The 23,274-nt window shown below is 31.7% G+C and overlaps 1 protein-coding gene across 4 annotated transcripts; it reads right to left on the bottom strand.

The window, feature by feature from the left end:
• Window positions 1-8,440: 8,440 nt before the first annotated feature.
• Window positions 8,441-22,445, bottom strand: LOC127709395 (putative RNA-binding protein Luc7-like 1). 4 transcript variants are annotated; one of them, XM_052214903.1, is made up of 11 exons: window positions 22,281-22,429; window positions 21,233-21,304; window positions 19,747-20,906; window positions 18,670-18,768; window positions 17,987-18,097; window positions 15,065-15,208; window positions 14,306-14,482; window positions 13,273-13,451; window positions 12,715-12,795; window positions 11,002-11,202; window positions 8,441-9,407 (listed from the first exon to the last, which is right to left on the bottom strand). In XM_052214903.1, exons 4-11 carry the CDS (start codon window positions 18,763-18,765, stop codon window positions 9,380-9,382), a joined length of 1,017 nt encoding a protein of 338 aa, XP_052070863.1. In that variant the 5' UTR covers window positions 18,766-18,768; window positions 19,747-20,906; window positions 21,233-21,304; window positions 22,281-22,429; the 3' UTR covers window positions 8,441-9,379. The 4 variants fall into 4 exon arrangements, with proteins under 4 accessions (XP_052070863.1, XP_052070864.1, XP_052070861.1 ...); XM_052214904.1 differs by having other exon boundaries at window positions 19,747-19,841; XM_052214901.1 differs by lacking the exon at window positions 21,233-21,304 and having other exon boundaries at window positions 19,747-19,841; window positions 22,281-22,445.
• Window positions 22,446-23,274: the final 829 nt, after the last annotated feature.

Genomic DNA, 23,274 nt, shown 5'->3' with positions numbered 1-23,274 from the left:
TGGACACTCTATTACTCAAACCTGCAACGGAAGACAGTAGATTTCCGAGTCATAAAACTACGAAATTAGTCAGTCAACTCCTTGTTTCATGAAGATCCATGAATACTGGATTCTATTTTATTTGGTAATATTCATTAATATCTAGTCACAGTTGAAACTGCCCTATCTTCACACTTGACAGTTGCATTTTTTATTTGAATACACTGAAATCAACTGTAATTGTGAACTGTAAATTGCGGATAAAATAGGTTGTTAACTCCCCTAGTAAGACACGCTAATAGGTTCTTTCATGGTAAGCTAGTTAATAATATTTCAAAATTTAAATGTAAAAAGGTATAGAATGAGAAATTTTACTTTATTTTAAAGTTTTAAAACAAACAAGACCTTATAAAGTATCATTTTTGAAGTATTTAGTTTTTTTAGATACTTTTTTTCTTGTATTATAAATTTATATTTAGTTTTTCAATCAACCTTGTGGAGATTAGCAATACGAACTCTCATAAAAACCGAGAGATTTATTTAGAATCCATTCCTTCGAAGAAGAGGGAATAACATCATATATCATGCTATAATACGAACACTGTGACTAGAGTAACTTTACTAGCGGAAAGCCTCAGATAATACTAAAGCCATGTGGAGCCCCATGTCACTTCAACTTGATTCCATGTAGCTTTTACATCATCCCGTGTCAATATAATTTTACCTCATTTAGGATTTACAATTGTGATGTCTGGATAAGAATAGAACTCTTGTTCGACTGTTTGGGTGGGTTTTATCCCATGATAGTCAGACAACAATAAGAATTACATAATAGATTATACATTACAAAGAATTGTACAGTTGCCGCAAAGCGCTGTACACATACCTATTTCTAGCCTTGACAACGAGTCATATTCCAAACTACAAAATCATTTGTGATGAAAAAATGACTTTGCTCAAATTGCATAGCACTTCGGAATGTGCTCGTGTAACTACGTGTATAACTATGATCACGCCATCTAATACGTCGAGTTCAGTAGCAGACGAGGAATATATATAAAAGTCTTAAGATGTGTGCAACGATAGTTAAAGTGTTTACTGGATTGAACGTAGCGACCACGACATTAGATAAATAACACATAGCTGAGATGACGATAAAACATATTGTTAACCCGAGAAAACCAAGATTTACAATGTTTTTTCTCGGGTAACAATCTGCTCTATCACCTCACACATATGTGTTAATTTAATTTACTATACTAAATGTTCTGTCATTCTTGTCTTTTAAATTTTAAATTGAAAGTTATAAACTATGACTTCACTGATGTACACAGAGACTTATACTAGTTTTATACAAGTGTACCATATATCTCTAATTTATTGCTATTTTACGATTTTTTCCTTTGATCTTGCTGACTGATAATTTCCGTTCTCAGCGGAGTCGAGTGATATGAAAATTATTTTTTTGTTTTATCGTCTGAAATAAATTTGAACATGATAATGATTTTTGCTATCGCTATTTTAAGAAGAATAAGAAGTTCAAAACGTTATGTACATTAACCGCGCGTAACGTAGCACGAAGTAATCCCGACATTTCAGAGGGGAATATGATCCTCAGAATGGAATATGAAGATTTGTTCAATGACACGTGGGATAGTTTCAACCAATCAAATATTGATTAAACTATCAAATATGTTTAAACAGTGAAATAATAATTAATATTTTATGTTCAAGGAGTAAAACTAGAGGCTCTAAAGAGCCTGTGTCGCTCACCTTGGTCTATGTGCATATGTAACAGTAAATTTGGGCCGGTAGTAAAATTTGTCCGATAGACTTTTTTTCCTAGTTAATCAAGTCCATGACCGTTATTTTACTAGGAATTTAAGTCCCAGGACAAATTTTCCTAGGAAAATAAGTCCATAGCTTGTAAAATATGTCTGGCACTTATTTTCCTAGGAAAAATTGTCCTAATACTTGTTTTTCCTGTAATTTTTATTATATTTTAAAATTATTGAAAATAAATAAAACATTTTCTAGTTAAGATTGGAAAGTTTCATTATTTTTTTCCTATTAAAATAAAAGGACATGGCCGGACGTTATAACCTATGCATGTTAATGACACGGACATGATGTCCTAGGAAAATTAGTTTAGGGACATAAATTTTATCAAAATATAAATACACAACTCTAAAACAATATAAAAACATAACATTTAAATTTAACTTTCAAAATAAAGGGAATGGACGTTTTTACCTAGGAATATTAATGACATGGACATGATTTCCTAGGAAAATTAGTCTGGGGACATGAATTTTATTAAAATATTAATGCACAACTCTTAAACAATATTAAGACATAAAAATTGAATTTCCATTGTTAACATGTAAATAATTTGTTTCATTAAAATTTTACTTTTAAAATAAGTGGCATGGACGTTTTTACCTAGGAATATTAATGACATGGACATGATTTCCTAGGAAAATTAGTCTTGGGACAAACATTATATTAAAAAAATTGATCCACAACTCTTAAACAATATTAAAACATAACATTTAAATTTACCTTTTAAAATAAAGGACATGGACGTTTTTACCTAGGAATATTAATGACGTGGACATGATTTCCTAGGAAAATTAGTCTGGGGACATGAATTTTATTAAAAATATAAATACACAACTCTTAAACAATATTAACACTTAATATTTAAATTTCCAATATTGTTTAAATGTAAATGATTTGATTCATTAATATTTTTCCTATAAAAAAAGGACATGGACGTTTTTACCTAGGAATATTAATGACATGTACTTGAATTCCTAGGAAAATTAGTCTGGGGACATAAATTACTAACATCGGACTAAAAATACTAGTAAATTCTGTAACCATGGACTTTTCATACTAGTAATATGTGTCTGCCCGGACATATTTTACCAGGACAAATTTATCTCTTACACATATTCAACAAAGGACACTCTCCTACATTATAGACGAGAATAGAATTCATGACAAAAATCTCTGTTATGTTGATCTTGTATTGCTTATCATCTAGTCTGTTTAGTTTCTCTCTATCTTCTTTAGTTTTTTCTCAAAACACAAAAGAGGGTAACAAATAAAAATCCTCATTTAAAGCAAATCACTCCAATTAAGAGTGACAGTCTACTAACTATATCGGCAAAAATTTTACTTGTTATATATAAAGTAGATCTTGACTTGCTGATAATTTTTGTGATTTAAAGTGTCTATTTATCTATTATAATTGTTTATATATTAGGCAAAACGCAAAAAAAACCAAAACGGTGAAAATCGTGATTAAAGGGCAATAACTCCAATAAGAAGTCGTAAGACGATTTCCTCCATATTGTCTTAATTTTAATTATAGATCTTGTCTTGCTGATCATTTTTGATATTTCGAGTTTCTATCTTTTTATTATAGTTTTTAAGATATAAAGCAAAGGCGCAAACAATTGGTAAAATCGTCATCAAAGGGTAATAACTCTAATAAGGAGTCGACTGACGATTTCGACCATGTAGACTTATTTGTAGAACTTCTCTTGTCTTGCTGATCATTTTAGCAATTTAAAGGTTCTCTCTATCTATTATAGTGTTCAAGATAGAGAAAAAAAGAAAAAAGGTAAAATTTGTCATTTAAGGGCAATAACTCCTGTAAGAAGTCGTCTGACAGTTTTGACGTATATGGAGCTCAACATTCTGAACAATTCTGCTCCTGTCAGATTTTCTCTATTTATAACGGTTTTCAAAATAATAGACAAAACTTGCATTTTACCCCTCTGCTCTTTTTTAGCCTTGTCGCGGCCATCTTGGTTGGCAAGCGGGGTCATTGGATACATTTTAAAACTAAATAACCCAATGATGATTGTGGCCAAGTTTGATTAAATTTAGCCCAGTAGTTTCAGCGGAGATTTTTGTAAATGTTTACAGACGACGACGGACGACGGACGCCAAGTGATGAGAAAATCAGCTAAAAAGTATAGGCAGTAGAATAAAACATTCATAGGAAATGCCTGTACTTAACCAGGAACAATATGACAGTTGTTTTTCATTCGTTTTATGTGTTTGAGCTTTTGATTTTGTCATTTGATAAAGGTCACTTTCCATTTTGAATTTTCCTTGGAATTCGGTATTTTTTTTTTTATTTTCCTTTTTCCCTCGGCTTAGGGAGATATAATTAAAAGATATGTTCACCCTCGAAAAGTCATATTTCCCTTGGGCGATGCCCTCCGAAAATACAATTTTTCGAGATTGGTGAACAAATGTTCACATCTCCCTCAGGCACGGGAAATAAATCATCATTTAATGTATATTGTCGCTATCTACAGGTATATGTCTGAATGTGGCTTCTGACGGAAAGCGCGGTACCTTTTTACTGACCATTTAATTTTAATTATCCGTTCAGTGATGTCAGGTTCCATTACATTAAAGAATTGTCACAAATGAAGTTCAAATGAGTTATTGTCAAATATGAACGTGCACATGTGAAATCTCCAAAAGAAATGCAAGAACTGGATGGAAATTCCTTCCAAAAAGAGCACTTGAATTTTGGAAGGAATTTTCATCCATTTTGTAATGGATGGCATATCCATCCAATTCGTCAGTGGATGGGATTACCATCCATTTTCCTTTGGATGGATTTTCCTTCCAAACAGCAGATTTTGGAGTTGGGATGGTTTTCCATCTTGAAACTGACTGATCTAAGTCTTCCAATTAATTGAAATACTAAGAAGTAATGTTTAACTGCAAGATAAATCTACATGTAAAATGGCATATAACGAAAACTACAATATAACAAATGCATGGTCTTCTTCCTCGTCTGTGTAGGAATACTTTGGTGCACGGTACTATATCTTTAGTTGCAATCACTTACATGCATAGAGATTTTAACCCAAGAACCCTGGTTTTAATTTCAATACTATTCTGTTTAGAAATAACACAAGCATAATGCACAGGCGCTTGGGTACAAGATTTGGATTTTTCTTTCATTGTTTGCACTGAATATTCAATTTTCTATTTTTATATCGCATACTTTGCTTCTTGTCTTACCATGTTTTGGTTAAAGTTATCCACTCGATCTAATGTTGTTTTTAAGTATGGATAGTAAAATAAGTGAATTTATCAAAGTGGATAAATTCATCCAAAACAAGGTAAGACAAGTAAAGTAGTGTTCAGTATGTGCATGGTTTAAAAAGGAAAATTGAATATTCAGTGCAAACAATGCAAGAAAAATCCAAATTCTGTACCCAAGCGCCTGTGTTGTAATGCAATAAATCATGAAGTTAAGGTCATACTTTCTCTATTCCAAAGTTGATTATTGAAAGCATTGATTGGGTGATGTGTGCTTGATATCCCAGTTGCAAATGGTACATGCGCATGCAGATATATTCAAGATAACGTGCGACCATACGCAGCCGCTGCATTGTAAAAAACTGACTTGCAATGTCAACTTTTTAAAGTGCTGGCTCACTGGGTAATTGTTGGAGGGTATGCAACTAGATACAAGTTTTTGCTCTAACTCCTAAAATTTTATGTCAAGGAGAATGTGTTTTATCTATTAGTTGGAAGTTTTGCTTTCAGTAATTGCGAGTACCTTTTAAATTAGATCGGTACGTTGTGTCTTTTGTTATTTGTTTTTTGGGTTTAGTACCGATCTGCCGAATCAAACCACTTATAACTGTTTTTATAGTTTGTTCAAATTCTGTACATAGTATGTGCCTGTCCCAAACCAAGAGCCTGTTGTCTAGTGGTTGTTGTAATTTGCTGTTGGACAAATTCGTTTTCGTTCATTGTAATCAGGTCGGTTTTCTTTTTTGAATTGTTTCAGTTTGTTATCCATGGCCATTTATTGCTAATTATACTGTATAGGCCGCATGTTGACCTTTTTAATGGATAATTATGTCATCTGCAACTGTACCATATCTCAATTTTATATTGACCAGACTACTGCCAGTTGCACGCTCACATCATAAGTTAAAACCCATGCAGGTTTATGTGACCTATAGTTGCTTAAATCAACGTCTTTTAATTGGGCTCTGGTGGAAAGTTGTCTTATTAGCAATCATACAACATCTCCTGTTGGTTTTCTATTTCAACTTCAATGTTTTGCAATAATATCAAATCATAGAAATTATTCTTAGTATTTCACGGATTAACATTTTATATGAGTTCTCAGTGGATATTTTTCTTGGTGAATATACTGAGTACTATTCAGAATGCTTTTTAAAATGCCTGGCAACTCGCAAACAGGAGTATATTGAGAATGTTTTTTTAGAAAATGACGAATTAGGCAAAAAGGGGTCAAATTAAGAATGGTAGTGAAGATGACCAACTTGGCAAACAAAGTTTCTATTCAGATGGCGAAATTAGAGAACAGGGGTGTCTGGTGGCAAACAGGGTAATGCAGAATGTGTCTGAAGAAAGCATACAAAGGCACTATTCTGAATGTTCCTGACGATAGCAAACAAAGGCACTATTCAGAATGTTTCCGAAGATGGTCAGGTGAAAAGTTTGTTGTGAGAAGTAAAGATGCATTTTATCTGCACAATACTGTCTTATAGCTATGCTCATCTCCTACCCAATAAAATATGACTAACAATTGACACATGAGATAAATCAAAGTAGGTACTAGCATACAATATCTGGCCGAATCAAAAAAGTGTCCACTGGTCCTTCTGTCCTTTATGTGCATTGACGTAACATACATATGGATCAGATATTCATCAGCTAGCTTCTTCCTCCTATACACAATGGACAGCATACTGATTTTGTTAAACAAGTGTGTACACGCTGAAATGTCTCATCTGCTTTACTTATCAGGAATCCTGATTGAATTAATGTTGAAAGTCAGGCGCGTAGCTACGTTTACGTCAAAACGCCCGGGCGTACACATGAATTTAGAAGATAAAAATAATTTAATCTAAATAAATTTAAAGAACTGGTGAAAAGCACGTGCATCTTGTACTTCTTTCTTTAATGGCTTGTAATTGGAGATAAAAGTGACAAAATTTACTTGTAATCAAATGGTATGTTATGTATTTGTTTATTGTCAGTTATAGTCTGAATCTACTGTGAATTCTACTTCGTATCCTATTGTTAAAAGCAATTTATTATATGTTGAGGTACAATATGCGGTTTCCATTTTTGTCGAGCATGCGTCATTCATGTTGCGAAACGAGTCTTACATTCCGTCCGCTTCATCAACATTTAGGTTCAGTCTGTGGTTAAAGTTTGTTTTAAAACATTAAAAACATTGTCAAAACCTCCGGGAATTTTACGAAATTTGGACAGTAGCTTTTTATGATCAATTTAAATACAGTAGCCAAATTTTTTAGATATATTTTTATTTAACTGATAAATGGACGGATTTTTTTTACAGTTAATACTTGGACACAGTCTTAAAGTAGGTTAATGTTTTTCAGACATCAATAACTTTTCAAACCTTCATGGAATTTTACGAAAATAGGACACAAGCTTTTTTATACTAAAAGCCAGTATCCAGAGCATAATGGAAATATATTTCTACTTTTTTCCGTATTTTGTTGCTTTATAGTTAAAAAGTGTAGTAACAGTCTAATGTTAAATTTTGTTACCCATCAACTACTTTGTCAAAACCTTCATCGAATTGAATGAACCTTTTCAGAAGCATTTTTATGATAAGGAGATAATGTCAGAAGCAAAATTTTGAAAGTACATGTATTTGTTGTTTTTTTATTTTGAAAGTATTTTATTGACTTTTTGCAATTAACAAACGGTCTGGGATTATTTTTTTTTAGTTAGTGGAGTTACCCAAGCCAGTGGTAGCCACTCTGGAATTATAGGGAGAAGTGTAGACCCAAGAGAATCACTTCAGGGAGTAGTAGAAGGTCACAAAATGCTTGAACGTGATACATTTTTGCAAGCATAAAACTTTGTCCCAGTTCCTTAAATCTTGAAAATCAATTCATCTAAAAATCCAAATTTTATATGCTGATTTTATATCCCATCATTTTTCTAACTGTTACATGAGCTATGACAGTGAAAGCTAGAAATTTAAAAGTTGCCCATTAGATATCTAGTCAATATAAATTACAAGCCATCCTGAACAGAGGGATGTACACTTCATTGATATAATGTGCACTAGAGACGTTGTCAGAAATCTTAAGGCTACATCAATTAATTACTGAAAATAAAAGGCAACACAAACTTCTCTCTGATGTGTTTTTTTTTTAAAGCAAAACCAGGAATCCTAGGGTGAGAATTTCACTTTCTTTACAAAGTGTGGTGAGGCTTCAAAATTTCCATTAGGGATAACTAAACAACGAAAAGAAGCTTGAAAATCCTAATTCTAATTTTGATATAATAATATTTTCAAATATTTTGGCCACGAGCATCACTGAAGACACATATATATTGATCAAAATGTGCAAATGGTGCAGTAAAATTGGTACCGTGAATGTAATTGATAAAGAAAACAATTTAAAATGGTTTATTCATATCATGTATACCAAATCTTGCAAATCATTTGAACAACAATCACTTCAGTTATTAAAAACCTCAAAATGTGTTTCACGGATTCAAGTTGTTTAAACTACATTATTTCAAACACTATAAAACACATCAATTTCTACATACAAATATAAAATAAATTTCTGTAATCAAATATGGACAAGAAAAAATAACTGAACAATTTCTCTCTCCTTTTTTTTACGTGAGGGGTCTATTTTTGAAGTAGGACAATCTTTAATGCAAGTTATCCACACGTCCGACTGTATTCATTACAAAATGGAATTCTTTTACCTGTAGATGTGCTTCATTTGGAAAAATGTTACAATAACAAGAAAAAGAGAATTATTGAAAACAAATATTTTTTTTTTACATATTTGCAAGTCAGCAGATATGTAAGTGATTCTATTAAAGTAAGTCCTTTCAAGGTATTTATAAAAGAAATATCAATTGTATTTTGCATATTGTTTGACCATACCAAATTCATGACAAGAACTGACAACTCTAATAATTAATTCTGACAGTTCAGAAAACTTCAGTACTGTTATAAAAAATGTTTACAAACATAGTGTTGAATAATCTGAAATACATTTGACCTTGCATTTAGTAACATGTGTTTTCAGTCTTTTTTCCATCTAAATAAAATTCACTAATGCAGTTTGTGCATTTTTACATTAATCTGCGAGATCTGTCATAATTGTCTCACTCAAAATATGCAATTCAAAATAAACAACAGTACAAACTAAGGATACTAAGGACAAATTCATTAAATTATCTCTAATGGTATTAAAGATACATTAAAACAAGAGTTAAGAATGATATGAGTTTTTTCCAAATCGTCAATCACATGATAATGTCAACATAGCACATGATCAGGTTAAAAATGTCAATAAAGTCTTTAATGTTACTAATCACCACTTGGCTTTTCTTCCACTCTGTAATAGATAAAAAGAAATGTTTAAAATAAAGGCTTTTGCAAACCTCATTTATTGCTCTCAGCTGAAAATTTATATTCATGAATACTCAAAGCTAAAAAAAAATTTTCAAAATAATTAAATAAAATACTTTTGTTTCTTGTTATTTGGACTTTTTCTTTTCGTGGGTTTTAGTTTACGGAGAAATTTGATGGATACTTAATTTGATTGTTTTCACAATTTCTGCATATAAACCTATAGAAAATTTTGTAGGTGTTGAACAGTTAGATTCATGGTTTTCCTGTCCATTGAAATCCATGATAATTAGTACCAAACAATAATAATGAATTCACAGTATAAACATATATTTTTGTAAGAGGTTTTGCAGTTCTGTATTTTTTTTTTGTGCAATGTTTGGAATTGGGTGTTGATCTCATTAGTACGTCTTTAATTAGTTTCTGATGAGTTCATTCAAAACAGATCTAGAATCAAGATGATTCAAAGCTTGACAGACATTTGTCGTCAATTATTGATAAACACATGTCACATTTAGATGTCTTTAAGTTTCTTTTATATTTGGGTAGCTATCACATTAATGTTCCCTATAGCTCCTCTCACAAACAATCCACCATTATGCCCATACTTTTTATTGATTGCAATATAAAAGTTTTTGGTAATTTTCAGCATGTATTTATTCAATAGCAACTACTGTTATTTTGAAAAAATATTACAACTGACAACTAGTCACACAATAAATGTGACTTTTCTCAACTTACATTACAGCCAAATGATTTCGGTGCATAGGTTCAATCCACAGTTTTGGTTACCTTACTTGCTAGCTGAACCGTGAAGTCATATTAGTTTAGGTATACTACCCTCCTTTCGGAATAGTCTAATCCTACAAGCCTATAGAATGTTTATTTGTCAGACTAGTCTATTCTTAAAGGAGGGTAGTATTTACCTAACCTAATATTGACTTCACGGTTCAGCTAGTAGGCAAGCTAACCAAAGATTTTGTTTGAACCTACACACTCAAGTCGGATGGCTGTAAAATGAAGTGTAAATATGACCTAGTTTGTGGACTCAAAATTATTCGTGGGATACCAATTTTCATGGATTACATGGGTACAGGTAAACCAGGAGTTTAAATGTTCAATGTATAAATTTTCTATAGGTTTGTATGCAGTCTTTGGCAAAACCATGAAAGTAGGAATTTTTCTCAATCCACAAAAATTGACACCCATGAAAATAAATAGATCCATAGTAATCTGGTTATTCAAACATTTTGTTCACAAGATTGATTGGTGTTTAATGCCACTACCAATACTATTGTGCTATTTCGTGGCAGTCAGTTTTTATTGGAGGGAGCTGGAGTGCCCGGAGAGAACCACTGACCTTCAGTAGCAAAAACTAACAATCCTAGTCAATTAAGATTGGAGTCGAGTACACCTGCCCCGAGTGGGATTCGAACTGACAACCTCAGTGTTGACTGGCTAGTGATACAGTAGTGTGACTACTTAGACCACTCGGCCACTGAGGCCTTCTTGTTCACAAAAGCATTCATAATATATGACTAGGAATGCAGCGAATAAATTATTTTTATTTCGACACCTACCCATCCACAGGTGGTGGCGGCGCTGCTGCTGGCACTGGAGAGTGTGAACCATTCCTAGTATCTTCTTTAACACTTTTACTTCTAGACCCTGATCTGCTTCTTGATCTCTTAGATCTTTTGCGTTTGTGAGATCTTGACCTTGACCTTCTAGATCGACTTCTGGACCTACTTCGTGATCTGCGAGATCTTGACCTAGATCGCCTGTTGAAGCAAAAAACATGTACATATGTTACATTCTATCACTGTTTTATTTTCTTGCATTGAAAAAAAATATATCCACAATAACACAATCTTCAAATTATAATAAAATAAATGTGGATAGTGTCCACATGTGGACACAGATGATGCCCCCACTTGCATATCATATAGTTATAAAGGGACATAACTGAAGAACGGTAAAAGTGACGCTACCCAAATTTGAACTTGATCTGAGTTTTGTGGTAATAAGCATTGTGTGTAAGTCTCATAACATTTGGTTGAGGCTAACTTAAGTAGAGAACAGAAACTAAAAATTCAGCAATTTTTCTATTTGTAAACACGCATAACTCTAGAACGGTTGTGTATAAGTTTTACAACATTTGGTTGAGACAAACTAAAAAATTCAGCAATTTTTATGTTTATAAAGGGACATAACTCTAGAATGGTAAAAGTGTTGCCACCTAATTTCGTACTTAATCTGTATTATGTAGTAATAAGCATTGTGTATAAGTTTCATAACATTTGGTTGAGGCAAACTCAAGTTAGAGAACTGAAACAAAAAAATTGTACTTGATCCTTACTGAGTTTTGTGGTAATGAATATTGTGTATAGGTTTCATAATGTTTGGCTGGGGTAAACTTCAGTTACAGAATTTAAACTAAAAAATTTTGCAATCTTTCTATTTATAAAGGGGCATAACTCAATAATGGTTAAAGTGACACTACCCAAATTCAACTTGATCTGTGTTTTATCAGTGGAAGTCAAAATTAAACATTGCATTGTATAAAGCATTGATTGTAGTTGATTCAACTATAATCATGGTCAAAGGAAGATAACTCCAATTTTAAAAATATATTATATAAACTTGATATTTAGAAGAAAATGAAAAATTTTGCAATTTTTCCTTTTATAAAGGGGCATAACTCTAGATTGGTTAAAGTGACACCACCAAAATTCAAACTTGATCTGTGTTTTGTAGTAATAAGCATTGTGTATCAGTTTCATAATATTTGGTTGAGGCAAACTTAAGTTAGAGAACGGAAACTAAAAATTTTGCAATATTTCCTTTTATAAAGGGGCATAACTCTAGATCGGTTCAAGTGACGCCACCAAAATTCAAACTTGATCTGTGTTTTGTGGTAATAAGCATTTTGTATAAGTTTCATAACATTTGGTTGAGGCAAACTCAAGTTAGAGAACGGAAACCAATTTCGGGACGTACGTACGTACAGACGGACAAGGGTAAAACTTAATGCCCCCTCCGCTACAGCGGGGGCATAATAAACCACCCTTAAAATTGCCTGCTTATACATATAAACTAGATGGAAAATGTTAATTTGATCTGCAATATATTTGCAGCTACTTTCTCCATGTGGTTTTAGCCTTGTGACCACAACTTCCAATTATCAATAAAATAATTATTTCATGCATGTACATCTGTATACAATTAGTGAACATAAACGTTCTGATCAAGATTATTGTCCATTAAAGCTCACATCAATATTGAAGACGTACCTATGCTTTTTCCTGCGTCTTTCCCTAGACCTAGATCTGGATGAATGTCTTGATTTCTTCTTCCTTGACCGTGATCTGGACCTATAACATATTTTTATTATATAAATCTTAAATATATTATATAAACAGAAAAGTTCATCAAGCTAATCACTTTATTTTTTAACTGGTTATTTCTTTTTGAAAGGCAGAAGTCTAATTTACATGTTATTTTAGTTTTCTATGTTTAAATAATTTGATATCTCTTACTTGTACATACTATAGAAACATGTAAATTGTATTCTAGAAACTTCTGATTAGTCTAAGTACTTATCATTGTGTCAAACTGTCAAATAACTCAACCCCCCCCCCCCCCCACCCCCCAACAAAAAACAATCATTAACATATGCTAAAGACCACCAACTCCCCATACAATCATTTCTTAAAAAGATCATAACAATATATTTCTTTCAAAATCTTATTCAATACAATATTTCTTTCAAAATCTTATTCAATACAGCCAACTCTGGCTTATTTTGCATATTTTCTTTAAGTGTGAAAGGTCATTGAGATAAAGCTAACCTTCTACTTCTACTTCTAGATCTCCTACGTCTGTCTCGACTATCGCCACGAGAACGACTTCTACTCCGACTTGGACTTTTTTTCCGTTTTTCATCTTCCTCTTTTTCTCTCTCTTCACGTTTCAATTTCTGTTCTTCTCTTTCTTTTTCTCGCTGTGCTCTTCTGTCGGCCACACTTTTCTATTGAATATGAATAATCTTTAAAATCATTTCTTTTGGAAACGTATTCATTAAAGATTTTCTATATTTTCAAGAGATGATACATTTTTCTGTAAAAGGTTTTTATAAATCTGACCTACTAAATATGTTGAGTGAAAATAATAGTAGTTAAGAAGAAATGTCACAGTGAATGATTTGGCATGGGAAACCCCCCAAAAAAAGACTCAGATCAAAAATAAGAATAGCACGTGAACTAACTCATGACCTGTAGAAAAATATGTTCACATTTGGTGGAATTCTGTTCAACTGTTTTCAAGATGTTGAAGAACAAGAAAGTGTGATGTGGTCTTAACAAAGCAAGACCAAGGAAATGATCAAATGTCAATAAAGCTCCCATGTAAATTTGTCTAGAATTCAAAAGGCAGCAATAGAGAAAAAAAATCTTTGGATTTCTACAGCTCATACTTTCAAATGTAAAACCTCATTACATGGAGTGTTTTATTCTTTCAAATACTTAAATTAAACAATTTTGTTTTTGTGTGCACCAATGTGAAGAGCATACATATATGCAGCAAACAGGAAGTAGGTAAGTGAAAGATCAGAAAATGTTTTACAAAATATAGCTTACTAATATGAAGTTTGGTACCAAGTATCAAGCAGCACTAACTTTTAGTTGCTGAGAAAAAAGTGACTGGAAGGTGTTACGATTGGACGCACAGAAGTAAACCAGTATACCTACTTCCCAAGGAACAGGGTATATTTATAACATAACATGTTTTAAGTTAATGAATATGCTTAGTACTTGAATTTTTGACCAAAATAATAAATCAAATAGTTTTTTTTTCAGAATAGAATCTAACATGCTGTATTTTTACCTTTAAATCCTCTAATTTATCTCTAATGGTAATGAACCCTAAATGCAGTTTCCCGCCAAAATGATCAGCTAAACGTCTGTCGTTGTCATGGATACCAAGGTAAGCTGAGCATACTTCACAGACCCGTAACTTTTGCTGTTGGTAACTTGAAGCAGGCATAGAATTTCTGAATTCAGTCTGGAAAAAAAAGAAAGATATCAAATAAACTGTTTTAAGTACATTCTTTTTTAAATATACATTGCAAAAAAAACAAACTGAATTATATAAGAGTCTTTATTGAGAGTATAGCTTATATCTTTTATGGAATGATGCATGATTTTAAAAAGTCAACTCCTAAGTACCCATATATTCAATAAAAAAAGCTCTAACATACATAATTTCACAAAATTCTTCATGGATTTTTTTCTATATACCAAAATATTAATAGAAAAGAAAGGATATGGGGTATCCATCCATGACACAAAATCAGTATGTGCATAGCAAAAAAACATTAAACATGTAATTGTAAATAATTATAATCAGACACCCTTACACTTCATAGACATAGGTACTATCTTTGCTGTCCATTTTTATGTAATATCAATCCAAACAGTAAAGATTAATAACCATTCTCAATTTCATTCTTATCAACAACTGACATTCAACAGGCACATAAGCCTAAATATATATATATGTATGAAACAGAATTTTCATCATCTAAAGTAAAACATTTCATATCATCAAACATTCCCCCCCCAAAAAAAAGTTTTTTAAATTAACCTCTGCAAGAGCTTTCTTTCGCTTCAAATCTTCCACTTGGTCCATATAATTCATGGATTCTTCTACTTCACCATCTTGTCCTAATCCTTCTGCCTTGGCCAGTAAGGTTCCCATCTGTTCTCCAAGCTGGTGGATAATTTCAGCCTGAAATTGCAGTTTACGCTTTATTAAATTGAACAGTTCTAAATAAACAACATACTTTTTGGTAGAATTGTATCACCAGCATTTTACATATTTATTACAAATTTATGAACTAAGAATAACACATAGAATAAAATTTTTCATTTTGATTTTAATATTGACGATAGCTAGGACTATTCCATATTATATGTATAGGGTTTGGAAGACACCCCTCTCCACACCTACAATTTTAATTAGAAATATGAAATGTGTGTGTTAACTAATATAACAAATCCTGCAACTATTTTTTTTAATATCAGTTGACATCCAATGCCCATAACTCTGAAATAGCCCTTTGAAAGATTTGGTACGATTGCCAATGAGACAAAAATCCACCCGAGTTCAAATGAAGGGGATGTAAGTATTTAAAAGCAACCTAACGGCTTTCAAGAGAACAATGAGAAAAACACATACTGTATTCGGCTATAAAAAGCCCTGACATGAAAAATGTGAAACAATTAAAATGAGAAAACCAAGTTTAATTTATAACAAAACAATTTACATGACAGACATGAACCAATGACAACCACTGAACTACAGGCTCCTGACTTGGGACAGGCACCAAAAGAATGTGGTGCCGTCAAACATGCTTGTGAGTCCTCAATCGTGCCCCTAACCAGTGACAGTAGTGTAACAGCATAACATAAGATCAAACTGTAATAAAATGCTCCGCTGGGCGCAGCTTGATACGACCGCAGAGGTTGAACCCTGAACAGTTGGGGCAAGTATGGACACAACATTCATAGGTAGCATAGGTTTCTGACACAGAATGAATGTGGTCTAAGAACTTAATTTTTTTTAATTTACCTATTCAAACATTATCATTATTATTTGCTTTTATATATAAATCAGAAAAAAACAATTTAAAATGGAAAATTTTAAAGAAAAAAAATTCCCTTCCCCAAATTTTTTGAACCCCCTTATGATTCATCACCCCCAAACTCATTCCCAGCCTTCCCTTTGTGGTATGGTACCTTGTAGTACAATTTCAGAGAGATCCATACACTTGAACACAAGTTATTGTCTGGAAACTAGAAACATGCTTGTTTTAAGGCCCCTTTTTGGCCCCAAATTCCTAAACATTTAGAGCAATTACCCCCAAACTCAAACCCAGCTTTCCCTTTGAGATATGGAACCTTGTAGTATAATTTCATAAAGATCCATACACTTACACACAAGTTATTATCCTGAAACTAGAAAAATGCTTGTTTTTTGCCCCTAATTCCTAAAATTTGGAGGCAATTACCCCCAAAATCAATCCCAGCCTTCCCTTTGTGGTATGGTACTTTGCAGTACAATTTCAGAGAGATCCATACACTTGAAGACAAGTTATTGTCTGGAAACTAGAAAAATGCTCATTTTTGGCCCCTTATTCCTATACGTTTTGGGCAATTACCCTCAAACTCAATTCCAGCTTTCCCTTTGTGATATGGAACCTTGTAGTACAATTTCATAAAGATCCATAAACTTACACACAAGTTATTATCATGAAACTAGAAAAATGCTTTTTGCCCCCTAATTCCTAAAATTTTGAAGAAATTACCCCCAAAATCAATCCCAGCATTCCCTTTGTGATATGGAACCTTGTGGTACAATGTCAGAGAGATCAATACACTTAACACACAAGTTATGTCTGGAAGTTACAAAAATGCTTATTTTTGGCCCCTAATTCCTTAACTGTTGGTACCATAACCCCCATAATCAATCCCAACCTTCCTTTTGTGGTATTGAACATTATGGTAAAATTTCATAGAGATCCATTCACTTAAACTAAAGTTAGAGTGCGAAAACCAATGTGTCTTCGGACGACGACGACAACGCCATACCAATATACGACCCCAAAATTTTTTTGCGGTCGTATAAAAATCAGACATTGACTGAACTCAAAAAGATCATTACAAGGCACAAAAACAACTAACATAAAAACAATAGAAACAAAGGCACCAAAATTAAAAGTACTCACAGTTACTGAAACCTAGTTCAAAGCCAAAATAACTAATTAATAAATCATGTTCTCCCAGACTTAAGTATCAATCAGTACACATCCAATAGAATTTTTGGTCCATCTCGAATATTATGACAACAAAAATTGGTTTTTTTTTCCAGAAATTTTGGAAGGTCTCAATTTTTTGTTCCTCCTTGCTTTTTAATAATATAACTTATCATTCAGACTCCCAAGATAAATGTGTGTAAACAATAGAAATCCACACCTGGTTTATACATGTAATATATTCCCAGCCATCAACTTCATAAATGACATTTAGTTTTCATTGTAACAACTGAATGTAGACTAGTACAGAACAGGTATTTTACCTTTGTATTACTAGTACAGAACAGGTATTTTACCTTTGTATTACTAGTACAGAACAGGTATTCTACCTTTGTATTACTAGTACAGAACAGGTATTTTACCTTTGTATTACTAGTACAGAACAGGTATTCTACCTTTGTATTACTAGTACAGAACAGGTATTTTACCTTTGTATTACTAGTACAGAACAGGTATTCTACCTTTGTATTACTAGTACAGAACAGGTATTCTACCGTTGTATTACTAGTACAGAACAGGTATTCTACCTTTGTATTACTAGTACAGAACAGGTATTCTACCTTTGTATTACTAGTACAGAACAGGTATTTTACCTTTGTATTACTAGTACAGAACAGGTATTTTACCTTTGTATTACTTGTACAGAACAGGTATTTTACCTTTGTATTACTAGTACAGAACAGGTATTTTACCTTTGTATTAGCTTCCTCACTCAGTTCTTCCTGTGTTTCTTTTAATCTTCTCTTGGCTAATTCTGTTTTCCTGTCACAATCTGCAATGAAACTCTGAAGATGTTCCATAGCCTGTAAAAAGACAAAACAAATATGCTATTGTGACAACACTAAACAGTTGAAAGGAATATAATTGTCTGTCAGTTTTTAAACTTTTTTTCCCCTGGCGGTCCATGAACTTCAAGAAAATTTACTATTATTTCTATTGTAAAATACCACAATCGTGTTTTAGTCCTTTGTAAAATTTTGGTGGTCAAAACCTTTGGACCACCACTTTTCGTTTTGAGAACTCTGTAATAAAGCTGTTATTTTAGAGAACAATCCTCTGGTTGATGTCTCAACACCTTCTTTTATTCATATCTACATGTATGATAAACTGTGGTGCATGAACTATGTCTGCCATCTTCATAAAACCTTTTACTACGAATTCATTTATTTTTGTGGATACTTTATTTCATTAATTTCCCAAAAGTCTGCATAAATTTCTATATAGAAGATTTTTTAATCTTTGAACTTTTTAATTTTCATGGTTTGCCTGTACCCACGAAAATTGGTATCTGACAAATAATAATTAATCCACAGTAAGCTCCATTTTAAAACTGCAAAACATTCTTTTACAGCATTGTGAGACTCGCCATACTTACATCAATATCATAATAATAATCTTTTCCTCTTGAAGCTTGGTCATAATCAGCCCTGAGTGCTAAATCATGTATCTTTGGACATTCACCTAAGTCCATTCTCTGTAAACAGAACAACAGTATTTCATAAATCGAACTACATTTTCATTCTAAAACAATGTTTATCATTTTCCTTCCAAGATTTATATATGAAGATATATTGCAGCGAAGTAACTTTAGTATAACAATGTTATATTATATCATCAAGTTCAGTGTTCTCTCCAGGGCTGTTTACCATCATGGTAATGTGATGCTATCGGAGATTGTTATGCTATAGATTGTGTTATTGATGGGATACTATAATTTCTAGAAATAAGATGGTACTTTAAAATGCCCTGTTTACCAGGATACTCAATATGAAATGTGTGTGGAGTACACTGAAGTTAATTTCATAATATTTAACATTCAATTTTAAATGAAATTGTTGTAAACTTCAAAATTCTAAAAAACTCCTTTATACACAAATGTCTGTTCTGAAGATATCTTCTTCAATTCAGAAACATGTTAAATTATATTGTATTTCATCAAAAGCTGAATTTATTTCAGAACCAATAAGCAACTATTAACAGCTATATTGTGTAGTGATTATTTGCCTAGTCCAACTGTTTTGAAAGTTTGCTGGATTTAAACTTATGTCTGTATGTATTTTATCTTCATATATATATATACTGTTGATATTTACCAAAACATGTTTGTTGTAATATACAATGAATAAATAAGAAACCTAATGTTGACTACTTAGCTTATTCTGATATTTTCTAATTTGAAATATGCATCTTTTTAACAAAGTTTCCAAATCAGTACTGGAAAAAATTTAGAAACATATTAACCATACTAAGTCTTTCAATTAGGAAAATAGGGATGAAACATTGCCTCAACAATTTTTTTTTATGGTAATCGATGTCGAAAGTAAATAGAAATAACATTATTAAATCCATTTCCATATAAAAAATATTGTTCTAGCTACAAAAACCCTATCTTTATTTGGGATGTACGTACCAATTTCCATGTCATGTTTTTCCATTATATACAATCACTTACCGTGCTAGAAAGGATATCGTGTGGACAGCAGCTTAGCAGGAAACTCTTACATACCCGAGGATCGTCAAACTTCACTTTGTATCGGGATCGATCTCCTGGAAATTATATTATTCGACAAATATGTTAGAAACTTGTAAAATTCACATGTTTACTCCTTGAAATTTTGCCCATTTATAATCAATTAGCATAATGACTGAATGGAATGGTCTATATTTTAATAACAATAATATTTTTTAGTTTGTAGAAGAATGCCAACATTTTACTTATTTTTCAAATTGACTGCTTTACAGGAAAGAGATGCCATACACTATTTAAAGCATATGAATACTTTTTACATTTCAGAAGCCAAAATACTATTTCCTTGTGTTTAAAAATAATATCATTATGCCAACAGTTTATACAGTACTACGATAATTAAGCATTACAAGTTGCAAACTTCTAATGAATTTTTTGTTTCTAAACTTCAAAAAATTTTCAGAATTATTTCAATAAAGAAAACAATTTTGAATATCAGTTTGCAACATGTATTTTCATCCATAATTCTGTCAAAAGATTTGGTTTTTTAAAAATGCACACAACATATCTGCTCTTGCAAAAACTTTTGAAAATAATTGATACATGAAGATTTATTAATTTAAACACAACTATTAAACCATATACTAGTACTTACAGTTTAACTGGTGACTTCCAATATCCTTGTTCTTGTTTGAAAAAACTTATTCATATATTGTACAAAGGATTCATGTGTTTTTTTTATCAATACCACAGCAGAATAAGTAAAATATACATTTAATCAAAGAAATTAACTTTTCAAAGTAGCAGGGTTCAGTCTGTCATAATGTTCCCCCAAGTTTAATTTGTAAATCTCTTCCAAATTATCCTTTTTTTGACAAATTTAAAAAAACACAATTTTTTTCACATTTATAAGACAAAGGGTAAAATATGCCCTATATTCATTTATACTGTTCAAAAGGTGTGTTTTGTCACATTAACTTGAACAAACTTTCCTTCATAATCTCGTAAGATAAACGTAAAACCAAATCTTTCGACAGTATTTTCAAACATAGGCTGTTTGTACTTTACATATAATACACACTGCGATCCTTTAATCATCCGTCAGTGGCATGCTTTTTTCTTAGTTTTACACCTTTTCCTCTCACCTGCAACAGTAAATATTTCCTCAAAGCTGCCAACATGCTCATTAATAAAGTGTAGAAATTATCAAATACATATCAGTATGCAATATTGGCTTAATAAAAGTTAAAATTTAAGTATTAAACATTATAAAATTACCTGTTATAAATTTACCCTAAAATTACCTGTTAATAAATTTACCTTTCTAACATTACCTGCTAACATGATTTACCTTTTCATAAATTGACTTGATTTATGCTATTTATGAGAATGAAAATTTATTAATACATGAATAGACAAAGTTACAATAGAAATAGTACTCTGCAATGAAAGCTATTTAATTTCAACTCACGGCTTGGACTTCATCACCTTAAAACCCTTGGCAAATTTGACTGCATTACACCTGACCACATGAAAGGGGTCCCTTGAAAAATAGGGATGCAAATTATTAAAACCCATGAATTTATTATATTTCAATGTGTAACTGTTTGCATAACATCTTATACTTATACCAGTTATTTAAAATACATGCAAATATAATTTTTGTATACATGTAAAATGATAACAAATGTAATTATTGATAACTTTTATATATAAATAGTTATACTGTTTAGTCTCATACTACAAGATATTCTGCAGTTTAGAGAACTCTTTAAAAAATATCAAATTATCATACACAATTAAAAATTAAATTTAAATATGTGGATAAATACATATTTATTTATTTATGTTATAAACGAAACATATAAAAACAGTTACACATTAAAAAAAATCCTGAAAACAAGTGTTACTGTAAAGCAGACAAGTCAAGCATTTGAAAAAAAAACATATACCAATCCACTCATAGAAATGTATACAACTGTACATATATCAAAAGTGAGAGGTAAACACTTCATTTAAATTCTAAGATAGACCCACTTAATATTTCATGTCATATTATAATGCCATTTTACCGGCATTTATCAGAAAAATTTTGACAATCAAAATTAAAACTTTTTTACTGTAAATACTAGTTGAAATTTTACTTTCTTTGAATAAATAAAATCACAACTATCCTGAGAATTGAAAATGTTGCAAAGAAAGCAATATCCATAGTAAATTATTAATCATATTGAATGAAAAGAAGATGTAGTTTAAACTTGTATTGTAATTATCTCCCCTCATTAAAAGAGGTCAAGGACGCAAAACAAGATTTTTGTAACCATAAATTCATAAAAGAAAACAAGAGCATCAAACTGAAGACTGATTGAGAATGCTAAAATTAAACATTTTGTATTTCGACAACCATGATATGAACATTGAGAAAAATAAATATTTATGGTTTGGGACGGAAGGCTTTTCAAATCCTGTTTGCTTCCTGGTTTTCATGCATGAATTTGTCCTAATCGTCTTCAACATACCATCTCTTGCTGTGCCCATCAGCTCATCCAACATCGCCCGCATTTGCTCTTGGGCAGACATTGTACTGTCTTAGTTTTTTGTGTCTATAATTAACGTCTTCGCAAATTATATTTTCAACAACTAACATTCATGGCGTCAACACGTAGGCGGATAGAGCGCCACCTAGCGAGGACTGTTTAGAAGAAGTAATCTTAATCCCGGAATTGTACCCTAATTTTTGGGAAGTTTGTGAGAATTTTTAAAATGATATCCAATAAAATCTATGATTTACTTGTTTCTTTAAGGTACATTGTAAGGTATGTTTTCAATTCATGGTCTCAATATAAAATTTATGAAAATTTAATGTCAGAAAAACTGTTTTTACCAACCTGTAGCCTGGGACTATTATGCTAACATATATGTTATGTCCCAGCTGTGGTTGACTACCCCTTGCGGTATCTTCCCCTATCTTCTGCTTTTATTGCTATAGATATGTGAAAAATATTAAGCAACTCTCTTATGAAAACAATGATTGGTATAGTAATTACTATACAAATTCATGGTGAAAAAAGTCATGTTGATGTGTCCAGAATTATATATCGTAGCCACCTACGTCCATATGAATAGATAGATAAAGAAGCAAAAATTAATGATTAATAAAAGAACCATGAAACACACATTATTAACAAAATACCTATTTCTTTTTCATAGTCAATCAAACAAAAATTTACCGTGGGCAACAGCTGAAACCACACAATATTTTACCAAATCACGAGATGGAATTTAAGACTAGACATAACATTACCTATATCAAAGGGAACGTTTATAATCAAATTTGGTCAAAGAAAGGATACAATTATGTAATAATTTGAACGAAATCTTTTATCTCTTCTGTAATGAATATAAACATACTTATTTCATAAACTAGACAGTAGTTTTGACGGTCAGAAAAAGTAAGATACTCATAGATTCGAATGTTTTGGAAAGCCCATAAGATTCACTCAGTCTCAGTTA

This window comes from Mytilus californianus, unplaced genomic scaffold, assembly GCF_021869535.1.
Source record: "Mytilus californianus isolate M0D057914Y unplaced genomic scaffold, xbMytCali1.0.p SCAF_7, whole genome shotgun sequence".
Lineage (NCBI taxonomy): Eukaryota > Metazoa > Mollusca > Bivalvia > Mytilida > Mytilidae > Mytilus > Mytilus californianus.
This window is presented reverse-complemented; position numbering and strand designations above follow the sequence as displayed.